We start from the raw sequence: 22,956 nt of genomic DNA on the forward strand, positions 1-22,956 counted from the left end.
TGATGATGAGTAATTCTCATGTAAGTGTGTCTCATGGATATCAATGAAACAGAACACTAGATCCATGTTTCAAATCCGACTTTGATTAAACCATCAATAGTTCTAATGAAATCTATACTCACAGGTTATCTTTATTTAGATGAACTTCATAATATTATAATATTCTACATTCTAAAATTCGCTATTTCTACTTGATTACTGTCATTTTTTATTTGTCATATCATAACTTCCTGCATCTCCTCTCTCTCACTCTCTTTGGTTGGTAGAGAGTTAGTGGGAAGGATATTTTTAATATCTTTCCGAAGAATGAACATTGATATGTCCAAAGCCCTGCCAATTTATGTAGATGCATAACAATATAATTATCTATAGTTATTATATTACAAATTGCTTTTTCATATCATATACAGTTCAATAATTATTTTCTTAGTCTATATTATGTAAATTCATCTATAATTTTGCTGTATTGTAAGCAATTGTATATAAGTGTATAAGCCAGTATATATTGTAATCTACATAAATAAAGTACTCAATCAATCTCTCTTGTGCCATGGAGATTTTGAATAAATTTGAAAATTTTACAACGATTTAACGTATTTTTTCACAGGTAACAGTGGTTGGAACAAGAGTTCTACAGGGTGTGAAAGCAGTTGATGCTGATCAGCAAGGTCCCTATTCAACAGTGCAGTACTCTGTACTTACAGGACCTCATTCTGTGAGTATTATACGATACGTATAATAATTTTAACACGTATAATAATAAAACACGTATTATAATTTTTTCATCGAATTATAAAATTATAGAACTGCTCTCTCATTTTATCTCTTCTCTATATAGGGCTACTTTTATAGAAATAGAAATAAAAATGAAAATCTTAGTACCCTTTTTGAAATATTTAATCACAACATGTTTCGGACATTGATGCCATTTTCAAGTCACTTGACTTGCCATTTACAAGTCACAATGTCCGAAACATGTTGTGTTTAAATATTTCAAAAAGGGTACTAAGATTCTCATTTTTATTTCTATTTCTGCTCTCTCATGTATTACTCCTTAGCAATTTTGAAACTCTTATTGGAGAAAATGTGACAGAGAGGACATTGATTTCCAACTTCACCCATAATAAAGGCAATTAATCTATCAAATTCATATTATAATGTAATACTCCCGTAAGTTGAAATATTACTCTCGTAACAGTATTTTTTGGAATAATGTAACACATCCCTCTATATTATCACAGAAAAATATAGATAGGAGAGTATTCTCTATGAACAAACTCGATAGAATTGTTAGAATGAATTGTATCAAACCGTGAGATCAAAGAAATCAGCAACATTTCTGAAAGTCTCACTGGTGTAAATGTTCAATCAAATTCGATGGAAGCAGTTAGTTGTCATTAAAAGTGTTGAATGGTTAAACACTAGTCTTATTATTCACAAATAAATGAGTGTTGTGAATGTAGATATAATTTATATTACAAGAGAATTTAGAATTAGGAAAGTTTCATCTATGAACAAACTCAATCGAATTCATATGATGAATTTGTATCAAACCGTGAGATCAAAGAAATCAGCAACTTCTCTGAAAGTCTCACTGGTGTCTATGTTGAATCAGATTCGATGAAAACAGTTAGTTGCTTAAAGTGTCGTTAAAAGTATTGAATGGCTAAACTCTAGTATTATTATTTGCAAATAAATAAGTGTTGTGATTAAAAGAGCTTAATATTTAAAGTGTTCAATAATTTCAACTTGAGAACTGAATGATTGTGGGCCTACAGTGTAACAAGACTGTTCAAACCTCGTCATCTCGAAAAAGAAAACTAATTCTATACTGATCTATGTATGTTTTTATGATAAAATAATCCATACCCTGATCCTAAATAAAGTGTGTTTTCATTCACATGCAGCCAGTATTTATAAATGGATCTAAAGAGCCACTCAAGGTACTGTTTTTTATGGATTATTCCTGATTTTATCCTAATTCTTCCACATTTCTACACATTCATTTCCTAATATAAATCAACTTCCTGACTGCATAACCGCACTAACTTTATGTATTTTCACTACTGTTGTTAAATACTTCAGTAGTTCAATTGTTCAGTACTGTTGTTAATATTCTTGTTATTATCATAGCCACCTCTAATACAAGGCCCCGGCCTTGTTCTTCCTGGATAGTTATTAATATCATCATCATAATAATAATGACAAGGAGATAAAATGACCATACTACCGTCCTACTCACAATAATTATTATTATATTGTGTGTGTATTATCATAGCCACCTTTAATACAAGGCCCTGGCCTACGATATTGCAACGTCGCAGTGTAGGCCTAGAATCTAATACATGATTGGTGAAAAAGATCAGCTGGTATTTTTAAAATGTTTTTCACCAATCATGTATTAGATTCTAGGCCTACACTGCGACGTTGCAATATCGTAGGCCAGGGCCTTCTATTAGAGTTGGCTATGGTATCATGCATGTGGGAGGAAATTGTGAAAATAAATAAATGTTGACTTATACATTCCTCTTTCAAATTCATAGGTAAGATACAGTGAGAGATAAAATAGAGAGAAGAGGAATTGATTGAGTGTGAGAGAGAAAGCGAATTGATTGCCTTATTTGGGATGAGTAAGAAGAAATATTTGATATTCCATTTCTCAAAATGGTCAAAAGTCTTGATTCAAAAGTCAATGATCAAATTGTCATATTGATCAAATTGTCAAATTCATATTGTCAAATTGATCAATGTCATATTCAAAGTGAATGATCAAAAGTCAAAATTCTTGAAGAGAGAGAATTAGGGAGAGGAAGTTATTGAAAGATTCAGGTAGAGAAGAATATTGTAGGGGAAAAGCTAAATTTGAATGAGCTCTTTCACAATCTTGTCCTGTTTCATTTCCAACATTTTTTGTTCATTCCTCAACTGTGTTAAGATTTAGAATCTTTGTTTCAATATGTTTTGGATGATGATGTCTCTTTTTTTATTCAATTTTCGAATAATAATTGATGAAAACCTTTATTTTCAGGACTATTTCGTTTTTGTGAACGCTCTAGAAGGAACTCTAGTACTGAGGAAGCCATTGGACTACGAAGCTTTGTCGAATTTTACCATAGCAATACGAGCTCAGGTAAGAAATTATTCAATTCATTTTCATCTATAGAGAAAATAATAAAGAATACTACAAATAATAAAGAATAGGAAGATCCAATGCCAATTCGTCTGAAGTCTCTCATGACAAACAATAAAAATCATCTCTCACCCATGCAAAGCAAATTGGAGAGAGAGTTCTATCATAGAGAAACGATAGCATAAGTAGATATCCCATGGTATAGGGCGTTTATGTCGCAACTTTTACTGTTATCCCAAGCCGATAGTTCACGTAGTTCTTTCCTAAGCAGCTGTGTGACGCTGGTAGTCTCTCAAATTGTGCCGTTCTTACACTATCTCTCTCTCTCTCTTGGGTTAACAGCCGTAGGGCTGGTTGGCAGCAGCTCTCCATGCTTTTCTGTCGTCCGCTTTCCGCTTCAGCTTGTAGTATGATCCACATCTCATATCCCGTAGCAATTGTTTCATATACTCCAGCCTAGGTCTTCCTCTCATATTCCTTCCCTCAACCATTCCCTCCATTATCCTTGTCAGTAGAGTGTCATGTCTGATGATGTGGCCAATCAGCTGTGCTCTTCTTTGCTTGATCCACTTCAAGAAGTTCCGGTTCTCTCCCACTCTTTCAAAAACTTGCTCATTTGTAATCATATCTCTCCAACTGATCTTCATCATTCTTCTGTAGCACCATGCCTCGAATGCAGCCAATCTTCTTTCCTCTCTCACCCCCATTGTCCACGCCTCACTTCCATATGTTGCAGTACTCCATACATACGTTTTCAACATGTTTTTTCTTACATCGAGACTTATGTTTTTGAGGTAAATAGATTTTTCTTCTTATTGAAGGCAATCTTAGCCTGGGCAATTCTGCTGGCAATGTCCTTGCAGCTTCTTCCATCACTTGTGATTTTGCTACCCAGGTAATTGAACTCCTTCACTTCATTTACTACCTCATTCCTTAGCTTTACTGCTGAGCTGTTCTCCCCTGTCCTGCAACATATTAGCACTTTGGTCTTTCGGATGTTTATTTTCAATCTAAACTCTTCCTCCATTATTCTGTCCATTTCATTCAGTGTTTTCTGTAGTTCCTCTTCACTTTCTGCCATTACTGCTATATCATCCGCAAAACGAAGCATATCTACCGTTTCCCCATGAATTTTCACTCCTGTACAAACTTTTTCTCTCACTCTGTCGATTGCCTTTTGAATATACACATTGAACAAGTATGGGGATAGCGCGCATCCTTGTCGTACCCCTTTTTGAATGTGTGCAGATTCCTCTTCATTTCCACTCCTAATAACTCCAATTTCTTGTTTATAGATGTTGTAGATCAGTCTTCGGTCTCTGTAGTCTATCCCAATTTGGCGAAGAATGTTGAATAGGATGTTCCAACTTACATTGTCAAATGCTTTTTCAATGTCAATAAAGGCTATGCATGTGCGTTTCCCTATCTTCATCTGCTTCTCTATCACCTGTCTCAGCGCCAGAATTGCTTCTCTTGTCCCTACACCCTTTCTAAAGCCAAACTGATCTTCAGACAATTGTTCATCAATTCGTTTTTCTATTCTCCTGAGGATAATTCTGGTAACTATTTTCGATGCATGACTCACTAAGCTCAGCGTACGGTACTCTTCACATGATCTTGCATTTGATTTCTTTGGTATAGGTACTATAATACACTTTACAAAATCGTCAGGTAACTCTCCAGTCATATATATACTATTTACAAGATTATACAGTGCTCTTTTTAACATTCCACCAGACTTTTTCAAGAGCTCTCCTTGTATATCATCTTACACTATCACCCCAACAAAACAGTAAAAATTGACAATAATCGACAGTAATCGGCTTGAGATAACAGTAAAAGTTGCGACATAAATTCCCTATACCATGGGATATCTACTTATGCTATTGTTTCTCTATGTTTCTATATAATATACTAGCAGGTCACCCGTGCTCCGCAAGGGTCTACCAGGGCAAATTCTGTCCTCTATTATAGATAGATAAGATAAGAGAATAGGATTAATATGCTGTAGAAGATAAAATATTCATTTTTCAGAACCGGTGCAATATTTAACGGCTAAAAACGACTTTTCAAACAAGACAAACTTGACAAACTGAAAACTTGACGTAATGGAATCTTGAAGAATTGAAAATAGGCCTATAACACCTATAACAATCCTCGGTCAATTGAGAATCTATATGCAAAATTTCAAGTTAATCAGTTCAGTAGTTCAGACGTAATGATGCCTCAAACTTGATTTTCCTATTCCGTACGTGTATAAGCCAGTTCATTCCTTTATTATAGTTCCTTTAAGTATAGATTTTCCGATACACATGTAGCTACAGTTACTATTGAAATTTCATTATTCCCTCAAAGCACTACTGTTTTTTTTATTGCTTAGAAATGATCATTCAAATTCTTTGAATACAACCCTATTACTTTCCATCCTTGTGGATATTTCAATTCAACTGTAATAGTATCTTAAGTCACAAGGACGGGAAGGGCCGTTTTGCAGGCGAGAATGATGTTTCTAGTCGAGGCGTTAGCCGAGACTAGAATTTCATTCGAGCACTGCAAAAGACATTCACGTCCGAGTAACTTACACTATTTTTTGTCATAATAATCTAGAAAAGAATAATTGAGAAACAGAAAACATTAACTGCTTGTGCTGACATTACTACATGCATTCTATAAACATAACCTTGTTTACAAGTTTCGAATCAGGAATTTCTTGATTGTAGTTGACAAAACATCCACCTGGAGCAGTTTTGCTGTTCCAAATTCTGAACTAGGAAACATACTCGACTGTAAAGAAAACATATGATTTTATTACAGTATAGACTAGTATGCTGTAATGAGAAATATATGTTTATTTGTTCTACAATCAGCTGTTTACCGGCTTGATTTCATGGATGTAAAACAGCTGAAATTTAATGACTATGACAAAAAGATTTTTAATGATAAATTTCATTTATTTCAGGATCAAGGCAACCCTCCACAATACACAGATACAGCACTCCATGTCTATGTGATAGATGCTGATGACCAAAATCCAAAAATTCCTAGATGATAGATACAGCACGATTGTACCCGACCATGCTAATAAGGTAAGCACGAATCTGAGCTGAAGTTTTACTCGAAATATTCCCAAAAATTGAGGAGATATAACTCAATTTGTTGATTATCCTACTCTACTTTCCAAATTCGGAAAGTTTTTGTCAATCTCTTGATATTTAATTATACTGTATTCAATATAATTTGATGTATTCTATAAAACTCACTGCTCAATATATTCGATTGTATAATTTGTTGGAGAATTCATCTCTCTAGAAATGTATCAACTTGTAAACTTGACTCATAGAAATAAATATAAGTTATATAATGTCAAGTCCCGCTTGCACAAAAGCATGTTACATTTTAATCATTGTTAAATACCACTCAGGGAAGATTTTTCTGTAGAGAAGGTTTCTCCGATTTCAACCAGACAACCAGATTATAGTAAATCATGGTTAAATTTAAAAATGGTTCAAATGATTAATGATTCAAAATGTTCAAATGGCTCATGATTCAAATTTAATTATGGTTGAATTTCAACAGGCTTTTGTGCAACCGAACCTTCAACTTCCGCTTTCCTTGAGCTAATACTTAATCTTCCTTTATCAACTTGTTAACTTTATCATAATTTCTATATACAGTGCCGGTTGCACAACAGCCGGTCAAACACGAATTTGAGCTGAATTTAACTCGATATATTTTCTAAAATCAAGAGAATATCACCTAGATTGGTCCATCCAAACCAAGGAGCCTCTTCACAACTCGAATATCTACAATCCTGATACTTAATATTTGATACAGGTTACAAAATGATACATGATACAAAATGATACATGAACTGAATTCAACTTGATCTGAACCAAAGATTAATATCTAGTTGATTGAATCTTCCTCTATCAACTTGTGAACTTCAAATGAAACATGATTATTCTTAGATCATCGGCATTGAATTCTTCCAATTTTCAGGGCACAAATCTCCACATACAACCCAGAGAAATATCAGCGTATGACCAGGATCTGGGAATAAATGCTCCCATATTCTACACCTTCAACTCAGGTAATGACGATTTCAATTTCGCAAAACTATACGATATCCACATTACTGGAAAATCAATTAAATCTATAACAATAAGGCTAGTTACACACTCATCGATTCCTTTTGACGTTTTGGACGTACGATTTTTTACCGTCCTTTTAAATTCTATTAGATTAAACAGATGATGTATGTCAACTTCCGTTTAACCTGATAGAACTCATGAGGACGTCAAAAAATCGTACGTCCAAAACTCTATGTGTGATATTGGCTTAACAATGTAGAAATAGGCTGATAGAATTTCCAAATAGAACGAAAAACCCGTGATAATATATTCGATCAAATAGAATAATAAATTATAGGGGCGACGCATCCAAAATTTAGCATCAATTGAATATTGATTCCTTGGATTCACTAGATATTGATAATCGCGTAACAACAAAATTGGGATTTTGTAATTTTGAGCTTTCTATGTGCTTTTATTTTCGAGCTTTTTGTGTGCTTGTGTGACATGTGGTATATCCCTTATATATATTTCACTTCCTATGTGCCGAATTCTTGTGACAAATTCCTGTACAATAATGGATATCTATCACATTTTCACCTTGTAGTAAGCAAATTTTGAAGCTTGACTTATACAGTGTACAGTTGTGGAGTATACGAATTTGAATATTTCCATGATAATTATTTTCTATTGATTATTCTTTCTGTCTATCTCTTCCTCCAGTGGGTTCCGACTACAAATACTTCGAGATGGACAAGGAGAGTGGTAAAGTAGTGATGAAGCGAAGTATACCGGATGATGAGCTGTTACAACCTGTGACTCTGGTTGTGAAGGTAACATTTTTAAGTTTTTATATTGCTATTACCAATCGCCAATATTATTACAATTATAATTATAGACCGAGCGAAGTGAGGTCTAAGATTCAAGTCTACAGTTTGACATTTCTCTTAATGTTTAAATGTTTTTATGTTTATATGTTGCGCATTTACGGCGAAAAGCGGTGATAGATTTTCATGAAATTTGACAGGTATGTTCCTTTTTCAATTGCGCGTCGACGTATATACAAGGTTTTTTGGAAATTTTTACATTTCAAGGATAATATAAAAGGAAAAAGGAGCCTTCTTCATACGCATAGAATTATTAATCATAAATCAGCTGTCAAGTGGACTATAATACTACCCGTTCAAAAACATTGGACATCTTGAAAATGTATCTTTCCATCAACGTTGTAGACAGTTGCAGCCAGACCTGATAACAGCGCTCACACTCACATTCCGGGACGACACGTCACGGTACGATAGGGCAGAAAGCTCTATGTTTATTTAGGATTTTGTCTCGACATTTCAAATTGATAAATTATTTCAACATTAACAACATTCAGATCGATTCTACCGTCCACAATGAACACATTCATTACTAACAACAAAGTATCAATAGAAACATAATTTTGCATTATGATATTTATAAATGTTTTCAGGCAACCCAGTTCGATAACCCAGACCGCTACGCTCTGACGACGTTAACAGTGAGTCGCCCTGGAACTTCGCTCCGGGAACTCCAGTTTCTCCAGACGCACTACTTGGCTGGAGTCCTGGAGAATGTTCCTCTGAACAGTGTTCTACTCACTGTCATCACTAACAGGCACCGGGATAAGGTAAGTTGGGGTGTGACATAGAGGAACAATAGCTAAAGATATGCTATTGTTCCTCTGGTTGTAATCACTTATTGGATGCATATAAATGTGCAAGTACAAGCTTGGTTATGCATGACCAAGCTTGCAGTTGTGAAGCAAAACCAAGAGCAAAGGAGCAAGAGAGGAAAGAGCAGGGCTGAATGGTAGAAAGGACTCAAAAGTCCTAATCCCGAGCGAGTATGAATAATCTCATAAAAACTTATAGGACTTATATTTGCACTGTTCACTGTCACTATTTTGTACGAATCCCGCTCAATACGGTTATAGGTTATATGTTAATATAGGTCTAGGTTATATGAGAACTGTTCATTTTCTCATGATATGGAAGTCAAGGGTAAATTTATAATGAGCTTGTTCTTGTTTAATGAATGAAAATTGAAAACTGTTGAAGAGTGACGTGATGAGTAGCACTGTCCGCTATTAACATTTTTTATTATGTCTGTACTAAATAAAACTTTATTGGTTTTATTACTCTCTACTTCCCCTGATTATGAGGATCTATAGAATAAATTATAACACTAAAAACAATCACAGAAGATAAATCATAATTGTAGTTTTAATCTTGTTCATTCTCATTTTTCAGAGACTTAAATACTGGCTGGACTATCCAACAGATATGTTTGATGTTACCTCCACTGGTGATATTGTCCTGAGACGTTCCCTGGATTACGAGACTGAAGAAAATTACGTTTTCCAGGTGTACGCTACTGATGGAACAATGGTGAGTTGTGTAGACCTTCTACGGACAGGGAACGTAACGAAAACCGACATTTCAAATCATTCGTTCTCACATATACTTCCATATAAATTTGTTTGACAACATATATTACTGTTGATTGTAGAATACTTTTGGAACCGACATAACTTTTAAGAAAGGTTTGTTCTAGTATAACTATAGAGAAAGGATAGAATGAGAAGATATCCATGGTTTGTTGGATGCATTCAAAGTTTGGAAGTTTGGTATCAAATTATGATGTTGTGTATCAAGTTGAGATGATACTGTATAGGGCTCTTATGTTCCAATTTTGGAACATAGAATGCATATACCAAGATCTACTTATGCTATCTTTTCTCTATGGTTAAACGCTTATCTACGATTAGGCATGGTACATTCCAGGATTAAAGTAACAGCTGATTTATCTCAGTTTAAACTGAGATGGTGCATATGGGCATTGGTCTATTCACGGAGTAAAGAACCATAGAGAGTAAAAAAGTGTTTCAAGTTCTTTTCACATTACTCTGAAATACGGAACGTATTCAGAAGACCTATAGTGAGGTCCACGTTATAATGGCGCAGTGTTTGATTAGCAATGGTATTGCTATCCTTGTCTATCATTCTACAAAGCGGATAGCGCTATCTTTTTCTCGCTTTGCTCTGTTGCTAGATCGTCTTTTAACAATGTAGAATTAATGATCAATTAACAAAATATATCATCTCAATTATGAAAATTCATTATGAAATTATTGTAAAACATGATAATATCATATATTGTAATAATAATATCATAAATTATATTATAATTGATTGTTTCAAACGAGAATGAACCGTTAATATTGCATCAATAAACCTGTATCAGCTATCGTCCATGGAAGGCACTTACAAGACCGAGGATCGGCAACGTTTTTCTCCTCTCTCTCCACTGCCATTATAACGTAGACCTCACCATATCATCCAACATTGAAAGTTACGCTACGCTGATATGAACGGGACAGATACGTAGCTTGGAATTAACATTGGGTGATAGGACTTATTTCAGCGTAGCTTAGCTAAGTGTGAAGAGACCTTGGGTTCTCTCACTACCTCCGTAAACAAAGCCGTAGTGCATTTTGGTGACGTCAGCACAGGTAGGGCTCCTACACCAATGAAAACACTAGCTGATATAGATCAGCTGAAATCAACGAATTTCTATTGGTGTAGGAGCCCTACCTGCGCTGACGTCACACGAATTATGCACAACGGCTTTGTTTACGGAGGTAGTGGTTCTTTGCAGTTTATTGATCAACTGTAGAATTTTCACCATGAACAAAAATAATTATATTGAACTGACAGTGTCATCTTTTTTCACCTTAACTGTAGAATTTTCTAAACCGATTTTCTTCTCATTTTTTTCAGAACGCAACTGCCAACGTGAACATATCAGTGCTTAACGTGAATGACTGGGACCCCCGTTCCGATATCCTCAATACGAGTTCTTCGTTCCCGAGATCCCCAGGGAGAGAGGGGAAGTGCGAGAGGATGAGGAGGGGGAAGCCGGCTTGATGGTGGGGAAAGTAGAAGCGGCAGATGGGGATAGAGGGGATTTTATTACGCTCAGTTTGAGGGGACCTGCTGCAAGGTAAGAAATCGATTAATAGTTTAATTGCAAGTTTTGTGTTATGTAATTTGAGCTAACTATATCAAATCTATGTATATGAAAGAGAAATGGCACTCACTCACTGATTCACCGACTCACTCACTCGCAGAACTAAAAATCTACCGGACCAAAAACGATCAAATTTGGAAGGTGTGTTCAGTTGGCCCTTTAGAGGCGCACTAAGAACGGATTTGGAAAAATATCCAAAGATACGCCTAAAATCTGCGGTTTTCCAGCGTTTTCTCAGCTTTAAGGTTCGAACCCACTAGAACGTATCATACCATGACCGTGCCCGTACCGACACATGCAAAAAAATATTCTTTGCATCATTTGATATGTAATACACCCATTAGACCGTTCCGTCACCGGCCAAGCACGGAGCGTGCCATGCACGTCCAGGTCAACATTTGTCGGCCAGTATATTTTGTCTGTGACGGAACGCTCCTTGCATGGCACGTGACGCCTGCAAATCCCGTTGTAACCGCGCATGCACCGCGTTGGTAACCAGTTCACCGCTACATTCTCTTGCTAACTGACGCGTTCCCAACAACTTCTGACCGGGCATCATACGCGTATCATACGCGTATCATACGCGTACCATACGCGTAATGTACTGCCATAGAACGCTGTTGATCCGTTGTAGTGGGCATAGTTGTTATTTTACGTGCCTGGCATGGTCTGACACGGTCCGTGTCTGGTACGTTCTAGTGGGTACGAACCTTTATCGAGAACAAATGAACAGAAAATGTTGAAATTCACTACAGAAGCTCAGCTGGGGTGTAATAATGTTGTGTTAGGAGGAATTTGAAATAACGCCAAAGATATGCCTAAAATCTGCATTTTTCCAGCGTTTTTTTCGCTTTCTCAGCTTTATCGAGAACAAATGAACAGAAAATGTTCAAATTTACTACAGAAGCTCAGCTGGAGTGTAATAATGTTGTGTTCGAAGGAATTTGAAATAACGCCAAAGATACACCCAAGCGGTTTCTTTTTGCGTTTTCTCAGTTATTTCATCAAGTAATAGACAGAAAATTTTCAAATTTGCTACAGAGGTTTAGCTAGGGTCTAAAAATTTTGTGATCAGGTGACTTTAATATTTCATTAAAGATACGCCCAAAATCAGCGTTTTTCTCAGCTTTTCTGTGTTTTCTCAGTACATTGACTTTCTGGTGGAATGAAGCATGCTCAAATGAAAATTCAGGCGAGCGTAGCGAGCCCGCTGATCTCATTTTTGGACGATCCAGCCGGGGGTCCAGGGGGCGGAGCCCCCATGCTAAACGGATATGGCGAGTGAAGCGAGCCTTACGGCTAGTCAATGAATAGAGTCAACTCTAACAATTAATGAACACAGAATAGAAAGGATTCCCTTGAAAATCCTAAACTACTACCCCATAGGGGAAAGTGAGATAGGTAGACCTCGGAAAATATGGCAATAAAATATAAAATATGGGATAGCCAAACATTTTTCTTACGTTTTAATTCTAGAAAATAATAATTAATTGTAATAGATTAGATATAATATATACTGTTGTGAGTTGGAACAGGCAAGAGCCTAAATCTACTCTTGAATAGAAATGAAAATAAAAATTTAAGTAACTTTTTTTTGAAATCACAATAGCCGAACATGTTGTTAATAAACAATTTGAAAAAAAGGAATTTATATTTTTATTTTTATTCCTAAATGTAAAATTAATTGAATGTCTCAATTATAATAAAATTAATAATAGTTGCAGCAATGCTGTCTGATTGGTTGATCTATGAATTGAAATGAAAAATATTATAAATAATTTAGGATTTCATTTTTGATGATCAATGTTGACTCTCATCATTTATGATAATTATTTTTCAGAATGTTCACAATCGACGACTCTGGAGAAATTAGGATCAAGGACCTGTCAGCTCTTAACAGCAGTACAGCTCATCTAGTGGCAGTAGCTACTGATAATGGAATTCCTCCTAGACAAGTAAGCACATTTCAGAAAACATTACTTAAAAACTTTGAAGTGTTGGATAAATTTCACATCACTTAATTATAGAAAAAAAAACTAGTAGGCTACCCTTGTAATACTTTGAATCAAACATTTTTTCGTTGAATTGGATCAATTCGTTGAAATCAACGTTGATTCAATCAAGTTGAAATCAATTTATTTAGAGTATAAAATCAACCTTCAAAATTCAAAATTTCAAATCATCATTCTTGGACTGATAATCAAGTGACGAAGCAGTGTGTGATTACATAACCTTATCTTTTGGACAACATTAACATTTTATCAAAATTTTTGGAGAGAAATAGTACAGGCTCAGCCTAGTTTAAGCATATTTAAGCATATTTATTCGTTGATATAATTACAAATCATATTCATGATTGGGATAGAACAACAGGCATAGCCCAAAACTATTCTGTTCCCAAATTTTGATAAATAATGAAATTGTCCGAAAAAATACGTTATGTTCTAACTAAGGAAATTTAAAGTTCAAAGTTATGTCCAAGAATATATATATAATATTAGCTAGAAATTTTGAATTTAGAATGATTAAAATACCAAATCATAGTCAAATTTTGCACTTAATATCACCGCACTTTAAATAAATTAAGTTATTTCAGAAAATTTTGAAGCCAAAAATATACACAATGTCATAATCCAATGTTTATCCTCCAATGTCATAATTGTATTATGATTATAGTATTTTATACAATAAATGAATAAATGAATAGTAAATTAATTCAGATGAAGATGAATTTAGAGGAACTTTTCACATTTGAATACAATTTTCATGCAAGATCTACACTTTGGTATATTTTTACCAGACATTTCGAATAATAATAATAATAGTAATAATTAAAACCATTCCAGCCTGAGAGAGAGAGAGCAGCTACTTCGTTCGAAGGTCAAATGCAGAAGGCTGTCATCCTTGGTTCATTATCTCTAATCAGAGCAAACGATTCAGGCTAGGGCCACACGAGCGCACAAAGTGCGTCCGTTGCAACTTACTTTTTGCGGCTGTCGCCAATGACACCACACGAGCGTTGAGTGTGGTGCGTCAACGTCAGTTGGCTTTACGCAATTGAACCAGACCAAGCAATAACTTTTGCATGTCTCGACGTGCGTTGTAGCATTTCTGCGCAGTTCAAAAATCACCGTCCGTTACGACTTCCGTTACTTGGTACGCACGTACGTGTTGTCACCAATTCACTTCTATGTATTTCTACAATGGACGTCAAAAATTAAGTTGCAACGGACGCACTTTGTGCGCTCGTGTGGCCCTAGCCTCAATTGTAACGGACCCAGTAGGATTGTTTACCACATGGACATGTGGAGCAGTCACTCTGGTAAAATCGCTTGTCACTCTCCTTTGTGGGTCGGAGCCCAGGGGAAGAGTGGTCAAGCAAAATCTCAAACAGGATAATAATAATAATAAGGCAATAATAATGTATATAATACGTACGCTTTTGAGTTTCTGCGTGGGTAATGATTAGATTAGATTCCATTATTCATGTATGTTACAATATTCACTGGCTTATACACTAATTTACATCAAATGACGGTAATGCTAATTGTTCAACAAACTTTACAAAGTATAAAAAATTAATCAATGAGAATAGAGATCGAATGCAATTAGAATAACGATAATATAATAATGTGATGTTACTCCATAAATCGGCGGTGTTTCAACAAATAGGCTAATTGTCGATTCTCTAAGAAGGATATAAAATATCCTCCCCATTAACACACGACCATGAGAATGAGTGAGAGGGATGATGATGAGAGCTGGCGACTATTTTTTAGGTAGTCGGGACCGACGGTCTATCGTCTCCTACAAGAGACGGGGCGGCCGTATCTATGTGATTGTGCTGTGGTCAAAAACTTTTGCCCCGGTCGAGATTCGAACTCGGGTTCCCTTCATACAATGAATACTTGATTGAATAAAACTTGATTCAAACCTTCTTTTCCTGTGTTTTCAGGCTTCTGTACCAGTAATAGTGCACCTACCTGAGGCGGTGATATGGCGAGCGGGCAATGCGTGGGTGGGAGGGGCCAGTTTTATTGTTATGATAGTTTTCGGATCTATTCTATCAGTACTGGCACTTATCATTGTCATACTCATACTCTACATTCATAAACAGTGAGTAAAATCCAAAATTAAGTTAGAATTGTAAATTGAGTGTTTTGTGTTCTTTTACACTTCAAATAATAGGGTCAATCATAAACAACTAACGAATGTACAAATTAAAATGCTCCCAACTATAATAGTCCGTACAAATTTACTTCATTCTTGGAGGAATATGCAGCGCAGAGAAATGGAGGGAGATCAGCCAATTACAGTGATTAATAGAGTAATAGGTGGAAGCGCAGTTGCCAATTTGTCAGTCGTCTGACCGCTTTCAGACAGGAGACTTCGCATGTTTAGCATGAGCACATGAACAGTCACTAGAAGTTGGAGATCGCTGGCCGCTTCAAAACGGCAACATCGCGCCTCTGTATCCCTCCCGCTGTATGCTTTCTCTGCTGCGCATGTCCATCCCAAGTCAGAAGTAATTCTTCACAGAGTATACTTGCTATCTAGTTCACGAAGTAAAGTTTATCTACCGTATATCTGTTCTCTAAGGTTCAATCTAAATTGAGAATGTTTCTTCCGGAATTGAGTGAATGAATCTGAAATTCAGTTACTTTGATTCCAATAAACATAAGTACAAGAGTACTTTAGCCTACTTATGTTTCATCTGGAATTGAACTCTGATTAACGTCTGTTCTGCTGAACTGAAAAAATGTATCGTTTCAATGTACACTTTGGAAGAGAGAATGTGTGTGAATACTCTCATAAGTACCAATGATTTTCTCTCCTGTCCATCAAAGCAAAGATTAATTGGTAAGCATAAAAAACTCAAGCAAGCCAATTTAGTTACTTTCATTGAAGTGTAGTGAGTAGTTTGACTTTGTTTATTGTCGAAATTAGCATACATTTCCAAAAAGTTATACGTGTTTCATATTGAACGTGATATTTATCATTTTTTGCAGCAAAAAGCCGAAATCCGGCAGCCGGGAGGGTAAAACTAACGGAATAATTGCAAACCAAATAGAACCAGAGAAGTTACCCCCAAATACCCGGAATGAAGACACTTTCGCCCCTGGGGGCAAAATTGAAAACCCCGTCTATGGAACCGCAAATTTGAGTCATACCACACCTACAATGCCGAGGGGGAGTTCGCCCTACACTGCTACTGTAAAAAGTAAGTTACATGAATTATTGTACTTTCAAATTTATGGTGTCTGTTATTCAGAAATCTGACAATCTTCTTTTCAGAAACCTGTTAGGCTACTTACACACACATTGATTTACGGACGTAGATTATTTGCCGACCTTATGAAATCTTCCAGATTAAACAGAACTTGACAAACTTCATCAGTGTTTTCAAAGTTATATATGATATGATAGAATTCATAAGGACGCCAAAAAATCGATGTGTTTGTAACCAGACTCAGTATTTGCTGAAGGTGAGTGTGATGACCACATGAGCTCGAGGCTTGTGCGTGGGTAATGTGGTGGATGATAATAAGAGATGAATGGATCTACAGTTTTAGGTGAGCTCTGAACAACCGGGAAGCGATTTTACAACTCATGAATCAAATTCCGAAGAGTTGGCTCTAGCGGTCACCCTTCCAAAGGAAGTACCAGGCCCATGATTCTCAACTTATCTAAGCGATAGTTTATCAGCGCGACCGCTGAGTCAAATATCGTTTCATCTTCCATTCAAGAATTTCCGAGTTTGTTTGGAAATCTATTGGTAGGTTAAAATACTGCTGTAGCCTACTATTGGAGCAGTTGAATATTGAATCTTCAGTGGTGCAACACTGATTTGTTCGTGTTACCAAACTTACAGTTCAGTTTCAACTTCACAAATCCATCACCACTAGCTCCATTGACTTGCATTGCAATTCAAAAGATGGTACTTTGATAACATTCCAGGAGCAATTGACTGTTTCATAGAACATAATTTACTATCAAGTTCTTCAACATATAATCTATTTCATTCCTACACTTCTACTTCCAGCTGAATCAGTAACAAACGAAACAAACGATGAAGATCTTATCGAAATTGCTAAGGATGGATAAGTAATGAGAGATAAATATTCAAGGTATTCAACAGAAAAATGAGGATCTTTCTGCATCAAAAACAACAGTGGTAGTGGAAGTAGATTTAGAAGCATAGCAATATTATAAGACGGAAGATATCATTCTTTTTCTGTCTTTGAAAGTAGTCCTGGATCACACATTTCAAACTATGAAAGGATCTAGATATAGACTATCTAGTAGCACTTCTATAGAAGTAGATACTCCTAGAACATACAGAAAGCCTCTTCAAATCGTTCCAATCGCAGTTTACTCAAATTTAGTGCTTAGAAATAGAGAATGCTTCCCAAAACTCATAAACTGAGTCTAGAATTTGGCATTTTTATTCTAGTTGTTCAAGAGCATTATGCACATTATCAAATAAAAACATTTGGATTCATATGTTATCACTCAAGAGCTCAATAGAAATCTAATGGATTCAAGTTCAACCTACACTAGCATTGAATCAAGCTATCGACTATTATAATGTTGTGTTATGAATAATGGTTGCTCAAACCATATCCATCTATGGCAAGAGCTTATTGGGCATTTATGTAGGTAGTCTTATCTCTAGAGTGTGCATGCTGAAGCTTGAAATTTAATAGTAACATGAAAAATATTAACACTCAAGTTATAGTTTTGAACTGATTTCGCACATTCACAAACCAAACAAACTATTAATTTAATTCAATAATATTGGAATGCCAATTATTGAAATTTGATAGAACTGATACAATTCAGCAAATTATATGTTCAAGTGACTGAAATACTGCTGCTTAGATCTTCAATTCTCAATTCTAGTTACACCTAAGCCAGTTACACACACACACCGATTTTTGGACGTTCAATTTTTGCCGTCCTTATGAATTCTATCAGATCAAACGGAACTTGACTAACCTGTTTGACAGTATCTGTTCAATCTAATAGAATTTATAAGAATGGCAAAATAGGTACCGTACAAACAAAAATCGATGTGTTTGTAACCACTACCTCCGTGAACCTTAGACCAGTTATAGAAGTTCTATAACTGGTCTAAAGCCTAGTTTATACGATGTCAATTGGCGAGACAATTGTCATAAGGCAACTGACTGGCATGAAATTATTGTCTTCGTATAAACACTTCAGGTCAATTGTCTTGCCAACTGTCCCGACAATTGTCTCGAAATTCAACTGTCTCCGGGAGTAGACTATGGAGTGTCAATTGGGCCCAGCGAGCCCCCCATCACTTGGAATCTCAGTTGTCGCGACAATTGGCGCCGTGTGAACGGTGTAGGCCAGTAGCGCTGTCTTGGTTTTGCCAGTTCAGCCGTTTAGTCACAACAGATGACGAGAACTTGGCATTGTTTAGCTGTCAACTCACAGGATTTAAGCCAGCTGTATAATCTTGAGTTTTTGACTGTCGTGGCAATAGTTAGCCCCGTATAAACATCTTCTCGTTTAACTGGCCAGGCCTCCGACAATCCGCAACCACTTGATGGCAATTGTCCAAAGACAACTGTCTCGCCAATTGGCATCGTATAAACTAGGCCGTAAACAAAGCTGTAGTGCATTCGTGTGACGTCAGCACAGGTAGGGCTCCTACACAAATAAACACTAGCTGATATAGATCAGCTGAAATCAACGAATTTTCATTGGTGTAGGAGCCCCTACCTGTGCTGACGTCACACGAATGCACTACGGCTTTGTTTAAGGAGGTAGCGCTGTAACTGGATTTTGTCGTTGAACAATTCAGCTAATTGAAACAACATTGCGACTCTGACTACCCATTACCTTATTAATAATGCATTCTTATTCTATCATTGATTACAAATTTTTCATGTATTTTTTCTAAAATATAGTTCAATAATAATTTATTTATTTTGCAGGTATAATGGCTCGAAATCCCCCAACAAGATTACCACCCCAAGTCCTGCCACCAACCAATAGCCGCATGCAGATCATCACTGCTCACAACCCTCCCCCACCCCTGCAACACCACCCCAAAAAGCAGAAGGTGGCCCCCCTGCCGCCCCCAGGTACCCCCTTCCCGCACCCCGTCTCCTCCCACTGATGACGCCGCGTCTTCCAACAATAACCTCACACAGGTCAGTAAAAATACATTAAAATTCTATGAATTCCTTAAATATGTTTAATTTATTTCAGTACTATTTATAGAGCAACTTCTTATTATATAGGATCAATACATCCCTTTTATTGTCTCCGATGACATGTCGGGTATCATCCCAATATAATTTCATTTGGAGACTTTATAATAGGATATCGGTTGTGTCATCAGAGAAAATAAAATGGTACTGTTGATTCCATACAGTAGAATTCATAGAGAAGTTCAAATAAGATACGATGAAAATAAGAATGGCTAATAGAGTTCCATATCTACCATGTATTGAACTACTTCTCCAATACATTTACTTATTTTAGATTGAGTTCTTTTTCCAATTCATAACTATTTTTCCAGATCGGGTTCTTTCTCTAGATAGCTTATCTTTCTCTTGAAATCTTCCATCACTTCACTCACCTCACTTACTTACGAAGCGCTACAGCCCTGCGTGGACCTTGGCCTCCTCAACAATTCGCCTCCATTCATCTCTCTGATTAGCCAGTCTCTTCCAGTTCTTCACTCCTAGGCACGCTAGATCTTTTTCCACATCCTGCAGCCAACGTGTTCTCAGGTGACCTCTTTTCCTCGTTCCTTCCATTCTTCCAACAAGCATCTGCCTCTGCATCCTATTATTCTCCATTCTTTGAACATGTCCCAGCCAGCTGATTCTTCTAGAATGTTACTTATCTCCGCATTGCTTCTGATTCTCCACTCTCCATTTTCGCTCATTCCTTTTCTTTCGAAAATCCTCAATGCGTTCATATTTTGGGAGTTTAAACCCAAGTTTCACAGCCGTATGTCACTACCGGTCTTATAAGTGTTTGATATAGTTTTACTTTCGCGCATCTTGATATAAGTCTAGACTTCATTAAACTTCTATTTGCAAAGTGAGCTCTGTTACCCTGATCAATTCTTTTTTTAATTTCCTGACTCACGTTATTGAGACTTCACTCACCACGTTGTTGTATATTGAACAACACCTTCTGTATCTTATGACATAATAAGATTGAAATATTGAATGAAAAAAGACTAAGAAATTGTCAAAAAACCACTGATTTATTGATAATTAGAAACCGGTCTTTCTAATTATCAATAAATCAGTGGTTTTTTGACAATGTCTTAGTCTTTTTTCATTCAATATGAATAATTACCACAATATCAACTTCTCAACTACACAAAAAGTGAAACATTGAAATACATTCTTATTACAAATATAGAACACCGATGAATAGAGTCTTCCATTATTAATATTATTTTTCCTCCACCTACTATCAAAAGTCTCATTTTACACCCTGGAATCGAATACTAAAGTACTACTTTTCCTCCCATGGGACTAAAAATAATTCCCAGCGGGAAAAGTGATCACTTTTACTCCCAAGGGAGTAAAAATAAACCCATAAGATTAACATGGGAAGAAGTCCGACAACGCCGCGTTTGAAGAATGAGGAATGTGGCAACACTGTCGTGGTCGGTAGAGGAAAAGTAAAAGAGCTCTATTTCGATCTTTGGAATATTTTAGCTCTAGGAAATAAGTAGCTCTATTTCGATTGTTAGGTTATGTTCAACCGTTGGTGGATATGAAAAAGTACACACCTCTAATGACGTTAGAGGTGTGTACTTTTTCATATCCACCAACGGTTGAACATAACCTAACAATCGAAATAGAGCTGAAATAGTGTGAAAGCGTGAAGATGTAGTAAAATTATTCATTGTTATAGGTATTGGTGTAGGTGGAGGAAAAATGTTGTGTGCATCACGGGACTAAAGTACTTATTCTCCCTCAGGGAAATTGTCGCCCTCGGCTACGCCATCGGGCGACAACAGTTTCCCTCAGGGAGAAAAAGTTGCACTTTAGTCCCTAGATGCACAAATAACTATTTATTATTATTATTATTATTATTATTATTATTATTATTATTATTGTCTCTCTTTGTTGATGGCCGTTGTAGGCCTACACTGTACTTTATTCATCATTCATTATTCGTCTGTGATACAACCAACAGGAAAATAGAAAGATCTTGAGTTTTGAATCTAAAATATAACTCCTTTTTCATGTTGTATAATTGCATACGTAGTTCTAAAAAAATGAGTGGTAAAAACTTGAATACCAGCTTATGAATAAATAAGGTTTTTTATGTTGAATGCAATAAATAATGTTGTTCAATAGATCTTGGTTTATCCTATACTATTAAACGAGCAACTTCTGTTTATATGTTTAAATGTTTAGATGTTTCGATATTTGGATGTTTAGATGTTTGTATGTTTAGATGTTTATATTTTTGTATTTCACCTGATCTCGAAAACGATTCTCACGAAATTCTGAAAATAGTAGGTATACAATATAAAGATTTGTTTGCACTAGGTCTCATCCCTGAGAAAACTCGCTGAAGGACATTGAAAGGATAATTATTATTCAACCTTGGAAAAACATCTGATAATAATTATTTCGTCGTCTGTTGGTGATGGAAGTGAGTGAGCGAGTTCATGTGTGTGGGACCAATACCTACTATTACTTAATAGTAGGTATTGGTGGGACTGTGTCAAAATTATGACTCAGCTGTTGAACTTTTGTAATCATTAATCAGTTACTTAGTGCCGGTTGCAAAAAAGCCGGGTTATTTTCAATCCTGATTAATTCAAGTTGATACATCTTTTTGAAATGGTCTTCTCTGATTTGGTTCACGTGAAGTTAATCAGGATTGAAATTTAACCGGCTTTTATGCAACTGGGCTTTTGTGAGGGAAATTTTTGCATTCCTCTGGGAATTAATCTCAATTTCCTGTTATTAGATGGAACATTTCTGTATGAATGCTATTATAATTTCTTCATTCGTAATAATTTTTTTATGCTTTTGTACTCCAGAGCGCAGCTCAGTCCTTGATATCAAACTTTATAAAGGTTCAAAAACGAATGAAGATTCATCCTTACTGTGTTTCTGCCGATGATGATGCCCTACATAGCTTAGACAGGTGTGTGATGAAAGGAATGATAATAGGCCAAATTTCATCCTACATATTTCAGGAATGAATTTCTTTTTTGCTATGTGTCATGGAACTAACGACTCCCAGCTGCCAGACACTTAATCAATCACCATTTTTAGAATGATACTGGAGTTTACAGGAATAACAACTATTTTCTCTTTCAACAGGGTGGAAAAGTGTCATGGCCGATGGGTTCTATTCCAAGGAGGGTGAAAAAGCTATCCTGGGATGATGAGAGTGATAGTTCTAATGCTGTTGGTACCAGGAGCAAGGTAATTCGTTAGGTTAGGTTAGGTTAGGTTATGTTAGGTTAGGTTACGTAAGGTTAGGTTAGGTTACGTTAGGTTAGGTTAGGCTAGGTTAGGTTAGGTTAGGTTAGGTTAGGTTAGGTTAGGTTAGGTTAGGTTAGGTTAGGTTAGGTGAGATGTTATTGAGATGAGAGTAGAGATGGTGACTAGATTTTGTAAAGATTTCAGTCTCTTAGAGTGCATAGTATACAGACTATTTAATATACATAAA

General features: G+C 36.1%; 1 protein-coding gene across 1 annotated transcript in view; it reads left to right on the forward strand.

Moving 5' to 3' along the window:
• Positions 1-22,956, forward strand: part of LOC111056620 (protocadherin Fat 4-like) — a gene marked incomplete at its 5' end in the record, with an annotated part of 41,962 nt that overhangs the window by 14,167 nt on the left and 4,839 nt on the right. The window contains 16 exon segments of the mRNA XM_039440330.1: positions 608-715; positions 3,029-3,130; positions 6,090-6,164; positions 6,166-6,216; positions 7,130-7,220; positions 7,924-8,033; positions 8,678-8,854; positions 9,477-9,614; positions 11,007-11,058; positions 11,061-11,229; positions 13,097-13,211; positions 15,212-15,372; positions 16,266-16,477; positions 19,224-19,403; positions 19,405-19,442; positions 22,605-22,709. Coding sequence (XP_039296264.1) covers positions 608-715; positions 3,029-3,130; positions 6,090-6,164; positions 6,166-6,216; positions 7,130-7,220; positions 7,924-8,033; positions 8,678-8,854; positions 9,477-9,614; positions 11,007-11,058; positions 11,061-11,229; positions 13,097-13,211; positions 15,212-15,372; positions 16,266-16,477; positions 19,224-19,403; positions 19,405-19,442; positions 22,605-22,709 — 1,884 coding nt within the window.

This window comes from Nilaparvata lugens, chromosome 13 (genome assembly GCF_014356525.2).
Source record: "Nilaparvata lugens isolate BPH chromosome 13, ASM1435652v1, whole genome shotgun sequence".
Lineage (NCBI taxonomy): Eukaryota > Metazoa > Arthropoda > Insecta > Hemiptera > Delphacidae > Nilaparvata > Nilaparvata lugens.